The 20,420-nt window shown below is 33.0% G+C and overlaps 1 protein-coding gene across 1 annotated transcript; it reads left to right on the plus strand.

The window, feature by feature from the left end:
- Positions 1–360: 360 nt before the first annotated feature.
- On the plus strand, positions 361–19,004 carry LOC146528065 (anoctamin-4). The gene is made up of 26 exons (XM_085204875.1): positions 361–506; positions 6,230–6,482; positions 6,605–6,729; positions 6,891–7,034; positions 7,560–7,709; positions 8,360–8,488; positions 8,729–8,863; positions 9,252–9,416; positions 9,896–10,047; positions 10,230–10,332; positions 10,575–10,682; positions 10,806–11,011; positions 11,394–11,560; positions 11,845–11,921; positions 12,278–12,418; positions 12,695–12,859; positions 13,222–13,365; positions 13,630–13,799; positions 14,301–14,440; positions 14,735–14,894; positions 15,327–15,372; positions 15,758–15,863; positions 16,184–16,359; positions 16,440–16,614; positions 17,341–17,421; positions 17,740–19,004. The coding sequence occupies exons 2-26, from the start codon at positions 6,236–6,238 to the stop codon at positions 17,748–17,750; spliced, it is 3,423 nt and encodes a 1,140-aa protein (XP_085061001.1). The 5' UTR covers positions 361–506; positions 6,230–6,235; the 3' UTR covers positions 17,751–19,004.
- Positions 19,005–20,420: the final 1,416 nt, after the last annotated feature.

Genomic DNA, 20,420 nt, shown 5'->3' on the forward strand with positions numbered 1-20,420 from the left:
GAATATATGGAATTAACTCAAATTGTTTTACACAATTTGAGTTAATTCCATATTGATTCCAGATGTAATATTACCACAATTTAATATAATTTAGGAAAATCAATTCAAATAGTAAAAAAATAATTACAAAGTTTACAGAGGTGGACGAGGAATACATTTCTCAAAATCTTCTAATCAATTCAATAGCTCAATATTGTTATAATGCAATATAGATAAATCATGCTATTATTATCAATATTTTTTCTAGAATTAAAAAACCTATAAGAGTAACTATATATATCATATATAATACTAAAAATCGATAAAAATATATCGATTTTACACTATTGTGTACAGCACTAACTGTCAGTTAGGCGGCCATCTTGGAGAGTTTATTTGAAAAGCGGATGTCGGCGGAAACGCGCGTGAATTAATACAATTTCATTATTGAAATAATTTCATATTGAAAATAATTACAATGTTTCATACAAAATTGACAAAATAATAAATGGCTTGACGGGAAATAGGTGAGTGCTATTGTTAAATTATAATTATATCTGTTTGGGCATAGCGCCACAGTGTCTGACTGTTAAGGCGATAGTTGTGAGTTCGATTCTCACTCGGAGAAATTATTTTTCATTTCCGCGTCCTGGTGGTTAGACTGTGAGACTGCCTGCCATGCTGTACGATATACAAGAAGAAGCTTGTTTGTTTATAATTGTATTTATTTGCGAATGTCTGTGTTTATTTTTTAAGTTAAATGGGTATAAAGTTTATAAAATACGCGAGTGTAAGATAAAAACAATTGTTAGATCAGTGCTAAAGTAGGGAAAGCTAACAATATAATTTTCCCGAAAAACTTTGTGTATAAGAAGTTTGTATTATTTCTATTTTTTGTAAGGCTTTTTAAAATATTTATATACTTGTACCTATAGCATATTTAACCGACTTTAAAAAAACGTGGTTATCATAAAATAAAAAAGAGATAGTTTGACATGTATATATGTGTGTGATATTGTAGAATATATATAATATTTGAGTCTGATGTTCTGTTTAGGCTTCGAAGAATGTGTGAGGAATTTCGTAAGTCTGTATTTTTGTCCACAAATTTCTCGAAAACACAAAGTCATATAGAGAGGATTCTCTTAAATTTAAATAAGGCATATTTCAGGTTAACGAATAATCTCAATTTCATTAAAATAGATTTTGTAGTTTTTGAGGTATGCGCTTTTATATTTTGAGGTTACATTAAGTTCATATAATACCCAGCTTATTACATTTCTTCGGTTTACAATTTTCTAATACATTTTAAGTGTTTAAAAAATATACGTGGATTTTAAAAATAAAAGTTATTCTTAGCGGAATTAGAACCTTGAGACACTGACAGACACGTCCCGACTGCGCTATAACGGCACATTTTGACAATGTGTAATTATTTTTGATTTATAGCATAGCGAAGCTACGTGCGTGTTGAGTGGCGGAACACAACGTCGCATTTTGTCTAGCAGAACATGGACATGGAAATAATTTAAATATAATCTTTCCCTCCAGTGGGGATCGTACCCACAATCATTGTGTTTACAGGCCCACTGAACTACGACGGCTTCAATACATTTATATAACCTACGAACCTAGTGTTAAGACACTTCCGTTCTCCATTTTACGTTTTTTTAATTACAATAAAAAATTTAGATTTAATTTTTTTATATTTCATTAAATTTAAAATATTATAGCGTATTACTAATCTTATATACCACATATTTTTTTAAACATTTTGCTATTTACAGAATATATATTTAATTAAAAAATAATTTATAAATACGGTGTTGCGTTAAGTTGCGCTATTCAACACATAATGTATCCTTAGATTTTGTGCCGATATAATACATGTATATAAATAGAAAAATGCCACTAAAATGTTATAAAAACTAAAACTACGTTTATAATACGTGGGAACTTTAAACTATTGTTCAACTAATAACAGTGTGGACGTCGTGACAATCTTTATCAAATAATTTTATAGCACGCAGTTAATCGATTTTTCTATCGATTATAACATTGAATTAAAAATTTAATTTAATACTGAATTTATGTGCTTTCCTTGTGTATAATAAAAACTGTTTATATAATTAGTAAATAAATCAAATAGCTTCTCCGCATGAAACAAGTAGTCAGAGGGAACCTAGTGTTAAGTTGAGGGAAATTTTGAGACACTGTGTGTTGATTGGCGACATTCATCGGATTTTGTTACCAGAGTAAATGGAATCTATGAAGAATATAGGTAACTTTTCGGAAGTAGCAAAAAATAGAAATATAATTATATTTCATTAAATTAGCTTCACACTGTATCTCGCACACAGCAAGGTAGGCAGAGGGAACCTAGTGTTAAGACACTCCGCCGAATTTCAGAGGCATTGCGTGGTGAGCCTAACTTCATATTTAACATATATGTATACAATGGATATTGAGGAAGTAATGGCTTCTCAGAATTTAACAAGTGTATCCAAATTTAGATTTGTTGAAAGCAATCTGCAAGTAAATATTAGATAGCGTTAAGTAAACTACCAAATTACCATACCTACTAATACTGTATTAACTAAGATCAGTTTTTATATTTGTTTTTTATTTTTACTAATCTATCGCATTTTGTGAGATCATTATCTTATAACTTCCTTTTCTCTGTTACACAATTAAGCAAACTATTTCACGCTGTATTCCGCATATAACAGGACAAACAGAGGGAACCTAGTGTCAATACACTCAGTTACTCACTTTCCGTTTAATGTTTGAGACATTGCGTGTGGCGGAAATAAACGCCACGCTCTGTCTAATAGAAAGGGAAAATGAATATAATTAAATATAATCACTCTCCTTATGTTATGAATAACCATCGAATTTGCGGTCTCTTTCTAATAATTCAAAGAAATGACGTATTGCATTAAAAACACCAGGCCCGTCGTGGCGCAGGGGCACTGGATACGCTACGGGTAGTGGGTTCGGGTAGGTGGGTTTGGAGACAAAAATATTATATTATATAAAATATATAATATAATATTTTTGTCTCTTCGCTCTGGTAACGAGACAAAACGAGACGTAGACTTCCGCCACTCAACACGCAATGCTTCCAGAATTAGGCGATAAACAGGGAACGGTTTTATTGGGAACGGAGAGTCTAGCTAGGGTACCTCTACTAAGTTCCAACACTATGTTCCCTCTGTATACTCTGCTGTATGCGGGATACAGCGTGAAGTTAAACAAAATGCACTAACAAAAGACAGTATTATAATAACATTTGGGTTCATGCAGACAGCTAAGCATATTATATATATTATATATATAATTTTCTTTTCCATAAATAATTTTCCCTAAGGACGGAAAATGGAGAGTAGAGTATTAATACCTACTTCTGTTATTAGTCCTCAAATGGGATTTGAATCTACAATCATTACATAGGTACCTATAGTAAAACTAACAACTATTGTACCACAAGGGCGAATAATATTGAACTTTGACATATCCTTGATATGAATCGATCAGGTCGTTTATAGAAACCGATGAAATTGATGTACCCACTAGTAGTATCTAGTAGTAAAGTGCTATTGCGTGTTAGTGTAGTAACGTAGCAAATGTGATTTTAGTTGGTAATGTATAAAATAGGTTATATAAAAAACATTGTACTATTGTCTAACACGGTTGAACGCGATGGTATCCCGCATATAACTTGGTAGATAACGGGAGGGAACCTAGTCTAAAAAAACTCTGTTGACCTGAATGCCGCGCTTTATCTTGTTACCATACCTAGTTGGTCCATACATTGAATAATTAAGAAATATTATATTATATTTGAGGCCCGTAGTAGTAGAGGGCCTGTGACACAGCTCGTGAGTTCGATTCTTACTCGAGGAAATGAAAAACTTAATGTGGAAGAGAGGAAATCCTCTCTCTGAAAACGAGGCAAAGCACAGCGTTCAGTTCAAACACTCGTCAAGCAATGCCTTTAGAATTCGGCAGAAAATCCGGAACGGAAGTGTCTGAAAAAGGAAATCAAATATCTTAATATTAGGTTTTCACGTTCACAAAAAAAGACACTATCCACTTTCCGAATTTTCCAAACAAAGTGTATCGAGTGTCGGAACTTAACGCCGCGCTTAACCTTGTTACCAGATCGTACTGGTAGAGACGGCCATACATTGAATAATCAAGAAACTTTTTATTATACCCATCAATACCTTTCAGAAAAGAGGAATAACTTTTAAATGTAAACATTCTTCCACATGTTTCTCGTCGCTGTCAATCTAAAGTGATATACTGCTTCTACCATAAAAATTCTATCAGTGTTTTTCCGATACACTATTTATGTGTGTCTAATGTGATTTAAAAGCAGCTTCATGTTTTTCTAGTGTTGAGTAAGTCTGGGTTTCCCACTTTCCACCTAATTTTCGATGCGCACTTTTGCCTTCTTACAATAAATAAATGAAAATAATTCGTTCCTTTGAACGTGGGGAACGGAAGTGTCTTAATGGGAACGGAGTGTCAACCCTAGGCTTACAGATTCCCTCTGCCTACCCTGTTATGTTATGTGAAGCTGAATTCATTTCTCTAAGTGGAAATCGAAACCATATCCGTCGTACTTACAGTCAGATATTTCGTTGTTCATTTTATAATGTTAGTTTTCATATTTTGTATGGACGGCCTTCCAACATTTACAGAATAAATAGCGTTGCGTGACTAACAACTATGCTTCCGATTACTTTTGTTTCTAATTACCCAATACCCTAGTTAAGGTTATCTTTGGAAATTATGCACATGTGGATTTTCAATACTAATCTGTGGATAGGTCTAGGTCGGTCGTGGGTTGGGTTCTTTTATTTTTTATGCACTAATATACTAAAGGGGACTTATATATAGAGGCTCCTTTGCCCACGCATCGCCTAATTTTCGAGACTGCGTGTTGGGGCCTCTAGTTATATATCTAGAACAAAAATGTAGTTTTTACTCTTCTCACTTCCGTCTTAATTTTAGAATTGGTTATAATTTACCTGCGTCTATTTATAGTTTCAGTAATATGATTCTAAATAGGGAACCTAATTATGCGCTTCATTTCCACGACGATATAAGACGACCACATGCTACCATTTCACATTTAACTATTTGGTTGAATTAATAACTAATCTGAAGAAATACTTCTTGTATAAGAAAAACTATTTTTACGTTAGATAGACCATATATCGAGAAAGGCTATAGAAGTACCTATAGACAATACAATATTGGACAATATAATATTGAACCCACTATACCTGCGGTCAGGGTTACCTCCCCTAACCTCCCTCATATACAAGGAGGAGGATTTTCGTTTGACTTCTCTGGCGAAGTCGTAGGTAGCTTTAAAATAAATAAACCTTAACTCGAGCGGAAATTGAACTCGCAACCATTACACTCAAACACTTCCTTTATAAACAAAAAATATATTAAATATCCATATATTAACAATATTTTTTATTAAATAAGTATGACAGGTAGAACATTTAATTGTCCATGGGAAATTACCAGGCTGGTGGCACGCGGTTGGTCATTTAATTATTGATGGTGTATCGATTTTACTACCTCGGTTTTCTTTCAATCTAGTTTTATATTAAGCTAGTCGTTGCCCGCATCTTTGTTTACGTGGACTTAAGTTTTAAGAGGGAAAATCAAATTTTATCGGTTCCCGAGAACGTTTTTCTTTTGAGGTATGAAACCCTAAAAAAAATAATTTAAATTTACACGCATATGGCTGTTATTACAAATTACAGTAAAAATTACTTCGGCGATTCCGCCTTTTCTTTATAATCTTCTCTATATTATATCTAGCGCACGTAAACTATTTTTGTAATTTTTGGCAATATATATTGTTAATCTTTGTCCAACCTAATTAGAAATTTTTAATATGTTTATTGTAGGTACCTACGTAAGTCAATTCTAAATATTTTTTGTATCTTCACGGTGTATCCCGCATATAGGGATAGGCAGAGGGAACCCAGTGTTAAGATGCTCCGAACCCCACCTTCCGCCCAACGTTCCAGAAATTGCGTGTTGTGGCGCAGTGGGACAGCGTCTGACTGTCGATGGTTGTCTGTTTGAACTCATGCGGGGTAAGGCCTCTTAAATATAGGGCGGTGCATAAATAACGTAGTCTTAGCACTGGATTTCCTCAGCCTGTCCTAGCCTAGTCTAGCGGAAACGAGGCTAAAAGAAAAAAATATATTTTCAGTATACAATGGAAAATGACCATCAACCGCTCGAAGAAATTGCAATCAAGAAAATCGTCTCCAAAACTCAAAGAGTTCCAAAACCTCAGCATTTCGGTCGAAGTTTGGATAGAGTTAGTCAAATAGTACCAACTTTAGAGCCAGGTATTTTAGATCGAATTACTTTTGAAAGTGAAAAGCTGAGAGATATAAGTGGTTCTTCTTCAAGACGACATAGCGATGATGGTGGAAGAGCTAAGAAGGAATTCCGAGATGGTAATTCTATTCGAATCCATTTTGTATTTGTTCAATTTATTTTTGTATTTTCATCGTCAAGATTTTACACCACTATAGAATATAGAAGATAAAATTTGGTAAATAGGTAATAACAATTTTAGATGGAACCAGCTCAGAACCACCGACAGCAGGTATAACTAACTACAACGCGTGGAACGATCTAGCTAGCTCAAGGTCGACCACGCGAACTGAACTCAGTATATCTGATGGACATGTTGATGATGAGGTAAGTTTACCAAAAAATTCTGGTTTATATTAAATTTATTGTTTTGGTCTGAATGGCCAAATTCCCGAAACCAGACACTAACATTTTCAAATAAAAAAAATAACACCTAATTTTAGGTAAAATTAAAATTCATTTTCGAAAATAATTAATTTTCTCTAAAGATTTTAATTCGTCGTCGAAGTCACGATTCAGCGTTACCCGCCACTCCAATACATAAATCGGTGTGGCGTTCCGCCGATAGTCTTGCACCGGACTCGGCTTTCGGAACTTCTCTTGCTGATATCATGGAGAGTCCTAGTAATAAGGTAATTTTAATAACAGTAGTTTTTCTAGTTAATAACTAAAAGAAAATGATATTATCGATTGACTGTTAAAGCTGAAAAGCTATTGCACTATAAATATCAGTCACATCAATTTGTGTTTTAGAGATTCAAGGTAGTAGGTAGTAGGTACGGGTAAAAGACCCGTATAGCAGAATAGTTGTCTACCTAACGTTATCAATGGAATGTCCGTTTCCCACTCCCCACACAGTTTTGAGACATTGCTTGTCACAACTTGATGATGCCCTTTGTCTTATTATTGATTAAATAATGAATACTGGTAAATTAATCTAGGCAAAGTGCTGCGTTGAGTGAGACTCACCACTCAACACACAATGCCTTGGCGGAAAGTGGGGACAAAATGTTTTAACACTACGTTTGCCCTTTGGTGGAAAACTTGATAACGTTGTAACGGTCTGCCTATCCTGCTATGTACGTGATACATCGTGAAACTTATAATTATAAAAAATATACGAAATTTATTAACAATTCTTATTTCATTAATTTAAGATTCGTCTTAGAGATGATATTAAATCATCAAGGGACAGTTCAGAAGAAAGAAGAGCGACACTCAATTGGCGCTTAGTCAAAAACATAACACACGCGGCCGTAGCGTTCAGTAAGCACAACTTACCTGGTACGCCGTTACCTAATTTTGAGGTAAGTTATTTACATTTTAAAATAATCTTAGCTAAAATTTGAATTCTTGAGACGTTTCCTGCTGAGTGGCGAAACTTAACACCATGGCTTACCTTGTTACGAGAGCGAGGAAAGGGACATATTAAATAATTCATTCCCTTGAGTGAGAATTGAACTCATAATCGTCGTGTTTACAGTCACGCGTTTGGGCCACTATGCCGCGACGGCCTCTGGTAAAGTACTGTAAATTTATTATACCTATATATATTTTTATTTATTAATATAATTTTTTTAAATATAAGGCTGAGTAGTATTTCAATACACAATGTATGCTTCGAATTTTATATACTTAGGGATGTGCAGTGGTTACACAAGCCAAATCGGGTTTAAGACCACCAAAAAAGGGCTGTAGATGAATTAATTATATTATAAATATAAATAAATGTATATATCATTTATAATTTTATAAAATATCCCAATTATATTATATAGAACTAAGTTAAGACAAAACTTATAATAATATTTTTTTAAGCATTTGATATGATCGGTTCCTTAATTCACTCATATGCCTCTGAAATATTATCTTAAAAACGCAGCTCCAAATCCTACTACACGCAAAATGTATTTACCGAATTTCAATAACATTAAAAATAAATTTTTAATGATTTTAGTCACAAACAACAAGTCAAAATTCATTTTATAGAGACGATAGAAAACATTCGGTTTCGCAAGCAACGCCGAATTGCTCATATGTGCATAATAACGAAAAAGAAGATAATAGAGGAGAGACTAGTTATGAGGTAAGTTAAGAAAAATTGTAGGAAAAAGAATCCAGACTGCCGCTGTCGTATGCATGAAAAAAAGGGAAGCCAGGCAGAACCTTCAAAATAAGCTTCCCTTAGCAGTCGGGAAAAATCTATTCCCTTCAGAGAGAAGAATCTGCAAACGCCGAAAACAGTCTATTGACAGCCTTACTTCTATTATTACTATTTTTTTACTTTTTTTTATTAGACTATTTTTACCTATATTTTCTACTTTAGGGTCTAGACCCAAGTTCTTTAATGTTTCGCGACGGAAGACGTCGTATAGACATGGTGCTAGCGTACGAAGAAGAAGACTTTGGCGTAATGACTGAAGCTGAAGCAAAGAAAAGAGATTACAGACGGACCTTTCAGGTATTTTTTATAGTTGTCAATAGAGAACAATGATTTAAACTGGGTATTACTTAATCTTACTACTTACTTAAATACGAGAGGTACTTAATTATTAAACAATAACAGAAAATTTTCTCAGAATAGGTACACTTCGTTATGCCAAAATTTAGATAAATAATTAACGAAAATTTTTAATATTTAATTTTAAATTGTTTTGTACTGTTTTGTGGGGTGTTTGTGCTAGGCACTCCACCCTAGTGAGGTGGTTAGAAAGTACCAAACGCTAAGCACGCACACTTCATTTACTTGTTCTAATATCTTACCATTTACCCTGATCTTGCATTCAATGCTTTACATAATTTTCGCATTTTAATTATACCTATTTTAATTTTACACTTATATTTTTCAGGAAAACTTAATAAAAGAAGGCTTAGAGCTCGAACTAGAAAACAAATGTCTATCATTCGATGGTAAAACGTGGTTTCTAAAAATCCATATTCCATGGAAAACGGAAATGAGACTGGCCGAAGTTATCGGAATGAAGCTGCCTACTAAGAAATTTATAACTATAGCTGTTAGAACTTGGTAATTTGTATCGTGAATTAGTATAAGGATAGACGCGGGTTCGAATCTCGTGGGGCATATTTGTTGATTTTTTCCACCTTCATTCTGTATTCCGCAAATAGTACAGGCGGAAATCTAGTGTCTAGATAAGTTTCCTTATCTGAACTTGAATGAACATATTCAAGTTTACATTTTTGTAATGAAATGAAGTCAGACGAAATTTATTTTATTGATTATTTAAATAGTAATTATTACAACTATTAATTAATAATAGTACAGTATGGTATTGGACCGCCCTGAAGTAAGATGACTGTGCAACTTCGATCGAAGCTGTGAAAGTTCAGGAAGCTTCACTTCAGATCGGCCACAACTAGTCGACAGTTTTGTATTTAAAATTACGACCTATTTTTTATTATTTTTTTATGGTTTACCACTAATGTCATTTAAGAAATATATAATTTTCGGGTAAAACACTTTTTTTTTAAACAGAGTGAAGAACCAGGAACTGAAATGGAACAAAACTGGTACAACAAATGGCGGCGGAAATGGCTTGAGTTTTACGAATATGATCATTCGAGAATCGAACCTGAACCCTCTTATTATATTGCCACTGAGAAACCGGGGATTAGGAGGGAGGAACAGTATGTTATTTTCAATATATAATAGAAAAAAGTCAATTTTTTAAAATCTTCATCATTAATAAACTAATAATGAATCTGAAAAAATAACAAAATCACAAAACTACCTACCTACATTAACTATTAATATTTAACAAATCCTAGTATAGTATCCTATATTTTATTAATTTTAATTTGTTTTTCAGATTTTTAGTAAAAGACAGATATACACAATTTTCACCGGCACAAAGGAGTTTATTAGTTATGCAAATATTGCTTAGAGCCAAATATGACAATATTGACACTAAAGTAAGTTTTTTACCTTAGTTATAGGTAAGTTTTGGATAAATAAATAGATATTAGGTAGTTTAAATGAAAGTTAAGTTTTATATATACTAGTACATATTGAGTAATTATAATTAGAGTTACTTATAGTAAATTTATTTTTTAAAAAAGAAATTATTGACGCCGTAGTGGTGTATCGACACAGCCCTTGAGTGTAAACTCAATTCTCTGTTTCTCTGTCAGTATTATTTTTTATGTATTTGTAGATGGGAATTCGTAGATTATTGAATGATGGAACCTATTTAGCTTGTTTTCCCTTACATGAAGGTCGATATGATGTTGACATGGAGGATAAGACACAGTCGGATAGACGGGTATAATTTTTTTTTTATATATATTTGTATTGTAATATAGTGTATAAAAATATTTAAACTGGCTTAGGCTTTGCCAGTTTATGTTTTATGTTTTTAACTAATTTGTACTAAATTTATTTACAGCTCTTATACCTTGAATGGGCTCGGCCATCTAAATGGTTTAAAAAACAACCTCTATGGTTAGTTAGGAGATATTTCGGAGAGAAAATAGCATTATATTTCAGTTGGTTGGGTTTTTACACGAAAATGCTTTACGCGCCCGCCATCGTCGGCACTTTGTGTTTTTTGTATGGTTTAGCTAGTATGGAGTCTAAGGATAATATACCTAGGTGAATTATTTGTATTAAGTATGTTTTTTACGCGTTCAGTTCCGCCACTCAACAAAATGTCTTAATACTAGGTTCTCTCTGCCTACTCTCTGTCAGTTGCCACTGTATAATGGTGGTTGTGGGTGTTTATCTTATTAGATTGGATGAAATATTTAATATTTTCATTTCATCGATCCATTAAAGAGACAAAGCGCGGCGTTTATTTCCGCCCCTCAACACGCAATGCCTCGAGAATTTGGTGGACAGTATAGAACGGAAATGTCTTTATGGGAACGGACTGTCTTAGAACTAGGTTCCCAGGTTCTTTCTGCCTGCCCTGCTATGTCCAGAGTACAGCGTGACATTAAAAAAATATATATAAATATTTTGTACTTAATTTCAGTATGGAAATATGCGATGCTACAGGACCAGGCAACATAACACTATGCCCACTCTGTGATAAGGCATGTCAATATCAATCGTTATCAGATTCGTGTTTATTCGCTAAACTTACTTACCTGTTTGACAACCCCGCTACTGTGTTCTTCGCTATATTCATGTCTTTTTGGGGTAAGTTATATTTATATTTGGGTAAAACTTACCCTAGTCGTATTAATTGTTGTAAATATTACTAAATAGTAGATAATATTTTTGTATATGTTTTACACACAATACAATATTTTTTAAATATGTTTCTTCGTTAAACCAATAGATAATTTTAGTATAACATCTCTAAATAAGGGATAAAATGAAAAAAAAATGTACTGACCCCATTGAAATATATTTTTACTTTGTTTTTAATATATTTTCTTTGCAAAATGAAATAAAACAATTACTTAAATTACATTTTTCAGCAACTACCTTCTTAGAACTGTGGAAACGAAAACAGTCGGTTTTGAGGTGGGAGTGGGATTTGGGTGGTGTTGATCAAGTGAGTTCTGTATTAATTTTGTATATACGCATGCAACGTAATGTGCAAGCATACAAGCATATATACATATATTTATATATGTATATATGCTTGTATGCTTGTACAAATTACAGTTTGTAGGTATGTATGTGTGTTACATACATTTTTGATTAATTTAGAGGTTCCCTTTCCCTTTGTTATAGAATTTCTTTTATTGCTTTCCATAATTATTTTATCATCACCTTATTTCTCACATATATCACCCTGCTATGTGTGAGAGGGAAACTGGAAATCTATTGTTATTGTAAGATACTTCCATTCCCCACATTCAGCCGAATTGTTGAAGAATATCAAAAAATATAATTCTTTTATTCCAGGACGAGGACCTTCGACCAGAATTTGAAACTTCAGTGAAGACATTCCGAATGAACCCTGTTACTAGAGAAAAAGAGCCATATTTACCTGGATTTCAGAAGACCATGCGTTACGTCGCCACTAGTTCTGCAGTTTTGTTTATGGTAAGTTAAATACGTGGTAAGTTCAGAACTTCAAAATCTAAGATTATTTTTCATAGTAAAGTAACCAGAAAAAATATCGCGCTATTTAAGATATCATTTTCTTGTTATCGTTGAGCGGAGTGTCTTAAAACTAACTTGAATGCAAACTTATTTCTGGACACTTTCTCGTATATAAATGTTCAAACAAATCTTATGACAAGCATTGGATCAAAACAACACTAAGGGTAGAAAATAGTTTAAGACAACGCATAAAGAAATGTTTTACATACATTTCAGATAACTATAGTAATGGCGGCTGTATTGGGCACAATTATCTATAGAATATCGATGGTGTCAGTCATTTACGGCGGTAGTGGGTTCTTTTTGAAGAGGCACGCAAAAATATTCACCTCTATGACTGCTGCGTTGATTAATTTAATCATGATTATGATTCTTACTAGGGTGAGTTTAGTAGAGTAGTTTTAAATTATTATTCAGTAATTAAATTTCAGTTTATTAAGTTGTATATGTAGTTATGCGATATTGTTGGAATTGGACAATATTTAAGTATGATGTTTGTCCACAAATTCCTCGAGAAGTAAGTCATACTGACAGGATCCCATTTCGGGAAGGGACATGTATAGTATATGTAGCTGAGAGGTTTATTTTATTTTTAATTACCTTTTTATTTACTTAACACTCTTTTCCCAACGCAAGTGAAGACTATTGAATAAACCCACAACCACAACGGCCCTTTTTATAAAGATATATTCTTGAAAGACACGACATAATAGTCTATTTATATATTTTTATTTGCTTTACAGATATACGGCAAAGTAGCCGTGTTTCTGACAAACGTGGAGAATCCTAGAACTCAAACTGAATATGAAGACTCTTATACATTTAAAATATTCTTCTTTGAATTCATCAATTTTTATTCCTCACTCATTTATATTGCATTCTTTAAGGTAAGCTTAAGTATATTATTGAAGCCGTCGCGGCGAAGTGTGTGACGGTGGATTCGATTCCCAATCGGGAACATGAATTATTTATTTTTTTCTTTCTCTGATAACAAGACAAACGTGGCCTTAAATTCCACCACTTAACACGCTATGCCACGACTACTCAGAGAAAAGTGGGAGTGAAAGTGTTTGAATGGAAAGGGAGTATCTTAACACTAGGTTCTCTCTCCCTACCCTGTCATGTAAAGAAAAATCTTTTTTTAATTCCAGGGTCGTTTCTACGACTATCCCGGAGACGATCAAGCCAGGAAATCTGAATTTTTCAAACTGAAAGGTGATATTTGTGATCCCGCGGGATGCCTCTCGGAACTGTGTATACAATTAGCTATTATAATGATTGGGAAACAGTGTTTTAATAATTTCGTTGAGTTGGGATTTCCGTGAGTACTTTTTTTTTCACAGAGTACCTTTTTTTCCAGAGGGGAAGTTTGATTTATCTATGTATGTGTTATCGGTTATTCTGTCTGTGATATCGTACCTCCCAAAGAGATAAGCTGATTTTGATTTTGTATGGATCGTTTAAGTGGTAACTTCATCGAGAACGTTCTTAGTCATGATTTAAGAAAATATGTTCAGCCGTTTAAACATTATCAGCTCTTTTCTAGGTGTTTGTTTACTTTTTGGAGCTTTTTGTGTCGACTATTTAACCGTCACTTATTACATACTCTATCGTTACATTTTCTATCATTTTTGATGTATAGACAAAAAACTTAGCCTATAGCCTTTAAATCAATATCTTAAACATTCATTCTCTCCCCTGAAATTTATAGTAAACTAGACAGTAGTAACGTCAAAATACCTTTATACCTCTAAAGATATATGTTTTTCTTCAAAATCTGGACATTTAATACATTTTAGTATTTTTAACCTCCAATTTCTAGTAAACTCCACAACTGGTGGCGTCAAAGGTCCCATAGAGCTGTCACTAGAGATCCGAGCAAACCTCATATGGCTTGGGAACAGGACTACCATCTCCAAGATCCAGGAAGGCTTGCGCTGTTTGACGAATATTTGGAAATGAGTAAGTAATACTTTATTTATTTAAAAAAAATGTAAACAATAATCTTCGATTTTTTCCCTTGCTGTTTTGATCACCTTTTTCGTACGAACACTACGTGGAGAGAAGAAAGAAAGTTTCATTGTACCTATTAATAGCCCGATACATAAACATTTGACTATTATCAAGCGTATATTGTAAAACGAAATGAACTAACGTACAAAATGACAGATTCCAAATTCGAAAGTTATATTTGGTTTATTTTTAATTATATCAGTATTTATGGCCAGGCTTTTCTTAAGCATATTATAATTTCAGTTCTACAATATGGTTTCGTAACGTTATTCGTGGCGGCGTTCCCTCTAGCGCCTTTATTCGCGTTACTAAATAACATAGCGGAAATTCGCTTAGATGCTTACAAAATGGTCACGCAAGCGAGGAGACCTTTGGCTGAGAGGGTTGAAGATATTGGAGCTTGGTAAATGATTTATTATTTTATTTTTTTTCAACTTCACTCTTAAAATGAATTATTACTTATTAATATTTTCATGACTTCGCTCTGGCATCAAACAGAAGCCGGGTGTTCAGTTTGACTATTCAATGCTTCGAAAGAAACGGCAAAACTTGGGGAACAGATTGCGTCAACACAAGGTTCCCTCTGCCTACCCTGCTATGTGTTGGATACAGCAGAAAGCTTTGATTTCATTTTTTTTATTTTAATCTTCACTCTTTTTCTCATACTGTAGCATTGGCACAGATAACCATGATTGCTTAGACATTCTATAATTATTGTTTAATAACGGGTGACGTAGCGCACTGGGCACAACGTTTGACTATAATCACGACGAATGCAGGTTCGATATCTATAAGTAAATTAGTAAATTAAACTGGGTTTCTTATATGTTTTAAGGTACGGAATTTTGAAAGGTATAACTTACGCTGCGGTTGTGTCTAACGTAAGTGTTTTAAATATCTTTATGCCTATAAATAATCATTCAAATTTATTTGAAACTCTCATCACGCAGGGGCATGGGCGTATATTGGTAAACGCAAAAAAATCTCTGTTTTCTGAAATGATTAATGATGAAAATATTATCAATGCAAATAAATTCACGGATTTTGAACAAATTTTATCCAAGAAATAAAGACGAAAGAGAAAGTTCGATCTTCACTCGAGGAAATGAAAATATTTAAATTTATATTTCCTCTGGTGTAGAGGCAAAGAGTGAAACAGTGTCTCAACACTATGGTTCCCTCTGCCTACGCTACTTTGTGTAGGATACCGCGGAAAGCTGATTTATTTATTTTTTATTTTCAATATGCTTATGTTATTCTTTGCAGGCATTCGTAATAGCATACACAAGCGACTTCATACCGCGTATGGTGTATAAGTATGTGTATTCCCCGGATAATACTTTAGCCGGTTATATAGATCATTCTTTATCATGTAAGTATAGTAAGAATATAGTAAGAATACAGTTATAATTATGATTATAGTATGGAGAGTGATACAGTATAGTATACTCGTGGTTATAGCTATTATTATTGATATAGTATTATTTTTATTATGTGTACATTTTGTTGAAAAGACAACTTAGTGTTAAATAATTCCATTTTCCGCTTTCTTATTCAGAAAGGAACATAACCTCGTGCTTTGCCTTACAATCTAAGAGTAAAAAATACTTAATATTAACCGTCCACCATCGCGCAGTCATATTCCCACTATGATGCGATACTAAATTTTATATATAAATCATATTATTACAGTATTCAACACATCCGACTATAAAGAAGATTGGGGAGCCGATGAGAACGAAGTGGACCCCCCGGTATGTGCGTACAGGGGGTACAGGAACCCCCCACACCACCAGGACCCGTACGGCCTGTCCCCCCATTACTGGCATGTGTTTGCTGCTAGATTGGCTTTTGTTGTTGTTTTTGAGGTAAGTATTCTGTAGATAATTACTTATACTATAATCTGTAGATATTCATTTAAAAATTTATAATACTAAATATTTTCCAGCACGTAGTTTTCGGTCTGACGGGTCTCATGCAACTCTTCATACCGGATGTACCAACGGAATTAAAGACACAAATGCAAAGAGAGACTTTATTAGCGAAGGAGGCCAAATATGAGCACGGAAGGCGGAGACTTTCAACGGAATACCGTCAACTTATGAACCAATGTAGTGAGAATGGTGAGAATAAATTGTCTTATTAGTAGGTAACCGGGGTAACCTGGGGGCACCGGGACAAATGTATAATAACTTTGTAATCCCATGTAAATATTTAGAATAACAAAATTAAATTTACAGTGAATTAAGCAGTATATCTTATCTTTATATATAATAAAACAGTCATTTATTTTGTCCGTAGATTTTGTATTTTTGACTGAAATGGATAGAGGGGCACCTAAAAAGAATAAAAGAAACCAAAAATATATTTTTTAAATTTCTTATCTGTCTGTCTGTTATTATAAATTTTTTTCAAGCATATTATTTTTCAGGCATATTATTAAAAAATAAAAACGCAATATCTTTAAATAGCCGGAATGAAAATATCAAGGTTAACCTGTAGTGTCTTAATAATTACAAATTATGGATTTTGGCGCAATGTCTAAAAACCAATTGCCAAAATAATAAAAGGCCGTTACAGCCCAAGGGCACAGTCTCACTAAGAACGACATTTGTAGATGTTTTCGATTCCTTTTTTTTTCATTTTTTCGCTCTGGTAACTTGACAAAGCGCGGCGTTAAGGAAGGCTTTACCTCGTTACAAGATGGTGTAAATTAAAATATCAAATATTTAATTGTGCTGAGTGGAAATGAAATCCACAACTGTCGCGTTACTTGGTCCCCTGAGCCGCGACGGCCTCTATGATATTTGTATATAGGTAATATATATGTATATTTTGTTATATTATAGGACTGATAGGAAAACCAGTTGGGACCAAAACTGCAAATTCTAAGAGAGGATCTATAAGTCATAATAATAACAATATAAAAGGTAAAAAAATTGAAGAAAATACTACTTAATTTTTTTTTTTAATTTAACAATTCTGTAATGCAATTACCTAGTATGTAGCCCACTGGAAAAGGTGGAGGACCACCTTCTCCAGCTCAATTCCGTATTTATGAATATTTGAATATGACTTTACATATATATAAACATTGATGAGGCCAGTTGCAGCATAAAGCGTAGGGTGTGGAAAATATAGCGTGAAGCTTAATTAATTAAATATTAACTTTCCTTCAAGTTTGAATTAGTAAGTTAGTAAGTAGATATTACTAAGGTTAAAAATTGTATTCTTTTTTTTACTTTTAGATGAAAAATGAAAATCGTGAATATTGAAAAAAACGAATAAGCACAGGATAATACTTAATTACTTAAACATTAAAAGCAAAGTGTGATAATTATGAAATTATGTAATAAAGAAACGCTTGTCAAGTGCGAGTCGCACTTTTACATCGAAGTTTCCGTACTAATTTCAGGACTATAGAGTACATCTTTTAAAAGTTGACAAACTTAAGTTTGCGGGCGGGAAACTTGCACTAATGTTTAGCTGTGCACTGATTTTATATAAAATGAACTACAGTTATAAGTTTGTAATGAAATATCATTAGACAATTGCGTTGCATGCATTACTTTTTGAGTGGCGTAACTTAATGCCGCGCTTTGTCCCGTTGCCGGAGCGACAATACCGAAAATATAAAAAAAAAAACATTTTGTCGAGTAGGAATCAAACCCACAACCATCGCTTTTATAGTCACAACCTCGTGCTAGCTAAATGAATATAATAAACAGTTTTCTTCATTATATTCGCTTAATGGTAAAATTAAAATAAAGGGGAGGCAGGGGAAATGTGTACCTATATTTTTTTTCTAATTGGTATGTCTTAGTGTGAATTATTTTATACATATAATGTAAATTACGTGTACTTAAGTTAGATTAATAATTAAAATTCTATAGATACTTACTTATGTTTTACGCGTTTGTTGTTGAGAATCGTATTATTATAGTTTATAATAGATTTAAGGCAGCTATTAAGTATTAATTGTAAGTTATATTAGTGTAATTTATTTATAAAATGACATTATTATAAGTATATTAAGGAAGAGTACTGTTAGAAAATAAAATATTTTTTAAAATCTAGTAAGCTTCTTTTTTAATTGTTTTTTAAAATTTGTATTGTATATTAAAGTTCTGTGAATAATTCTTATGTTTGATATGGAAGTATAAAATCAAATATATATACATACATAAATATATGTTGTAAGTGACTTAATAATAAATTTAATCGCTTTCCTTGACTTTTTTTAGTTTAGTTTTCGTAGTGATTTCAAAAAGCGAAACGAGGTGGGCCTGGCGGTTGTTTTTTTAAATTAGTTAAATACAAAACAAGTGACAATTTTTTTTTCTAACAGTACTCTTATATTAGGGGTCCAAGTTGTTTTAAAGTGTTCTCGTTAAACCTAGTCCGTAACAAATTAAGAACAAATGAAACAATATTATTAAGAAAAAAATAAGTTTAATATATTTAATTTATTTATTTAATTATATTTGATGTATAATAAACTTGTGTCAACATATCTACTAAGGACTTATTTTTCCTGATTCTGGTTTAAGATATGATAAATAACATCTATTGTATTGTTGTTGTTTTTGTGTTGAGTTGCGCCAGTCAACACGCAATGTCTCCAGAATTCGACTGAAAGTGGGAAACGGAGTGTCTTAACACGAGGTTCCCTCTGTCTACCCTGCTGTGTGCGGGATACACCTTGAAGCTGATTTAATTATAATTTATTTTTTTATACATTTACAATATTATTTAAATACATTAATGGTTTAATTAGAATATGTATAACAAATCCATCCATGGTTATAAAAGATAAGCATTTTTTGTTTCATTGACTATTTGACCTGAGATAGTGAACTATAATTTGTTTCAAACTGTCGTAAATATTAACAGCTTTTATATCTCTCTCCTACATAAGAGGTTAATCGAGTCAAGTGTGGCTCGAAATATGGCTCAGGGGCACGACGGTGTGACTCGATCCCCACTCAGGGGAATTATCATTTATTAATATTTTCATTTCATTGCTCTGGTATAAGGCCAAAACCTCTGCGTTGAGTTCCGCAACTCAACACGTTTTGCCTCGAAAAATTCAGTAAGTGTGGTACGGAGTGTCTTTACACTAAATTCTCGCACCCTGCCCTGATATATGCGATTGAAAGTTGAACTCTATAATTTTCCTATATACCTAGTTGAGGGAATCACTTTAGTGACTCTCTTATATCAAAAATACGTACAGAGATGTATCACTAGATATCGCTATTCATCGTAATCCGTAAAATTATAAATACGAATATGAGTTTATTTGCTTGTTACGTAAATACGATGTGATCATATAAGGGTTACGTCCGCCTTTTCCTTTTGACTTACAGAATTCTAAAAAAAATATTTTTTTGAATTAGATGTTTGCATAGGCATATGACATTGACGTGAAATTAACGACGACGTTAATTTACGTTTTAATGATTATTCCTAGTTATTTTACTATAGGCCATCGTGGTGGTGGCACAAGTATGTGGGTTTGATTTCCCCTCGGGAGAATGAAATATTCAATATTTTCATTTTCTTCGCCATGGTAATAAGGCAGGGCAGCATTGAATTCTACCACTCAACTCACAATGTTACGAAAATTTGGGGGGAAATAGGGGAACGGCGTATCTGAACACTGGGTTCCCTCTATCTACCGGGTTAATTGCGATTAATAATAATACTAGATTAAATTATATATTTTTAAATTATTATTCTTCAAGTGTGTATCGAATTCACTACAATCGCGCGTATTAAATATTGATACAAGTTTGAACAAAAGGGTCAATTCAATCGTAACTCGTAAAATATGTTAATAGAAACAACGGACGTTGACTTCAGTCCGACATGTCATTTGTAGGGGTGTGCAAGAGGGAAAATAATAATTAAAAATATTTTTAAAAAC

Source organism: Heliconius melpomene, chromosome 20, assembly GCF_056956725.1.
Source record: "Heliconius melpomene rosina isolate 202511_hmr_F chromosome 20, ASM5695672v1, whole genome shotgun sequence".
Taxonomy (NCBI): Eukaryota; Metazoa; Arthropoda; class Insecta; order Lepidoptera; family Nymphalidae; genus Heliconius; species Heliconius melpomene.

What these genes read in the sequence shown, in the direction of transcription:
- LOC146528065 (XM_085204875.1), top strand. Translation starts at nt 6,236, where the DNA reads ATGGAAAATGACCATCAACCGCTCGAAGAAATTGCAATCAAGAAAATC. An exon ending in TGGAGAGTCCTAGTAATAAG is followed by an intron (nt 7,035 to 7,559) that starts GTAATTTTAATA and finishes CATTAATTTAAG; the next exon opens with ATTCGTCTTAGAGATGATAT. An exon ending in TATATTCATGTCTTTTTGGG is followed by an intron (nt 11,561 to 11,844) that starts GTAAGTTATATT and finishes TACATTTTTCAG; the next exon opens with CAACTACCTTCTTAGAACTG.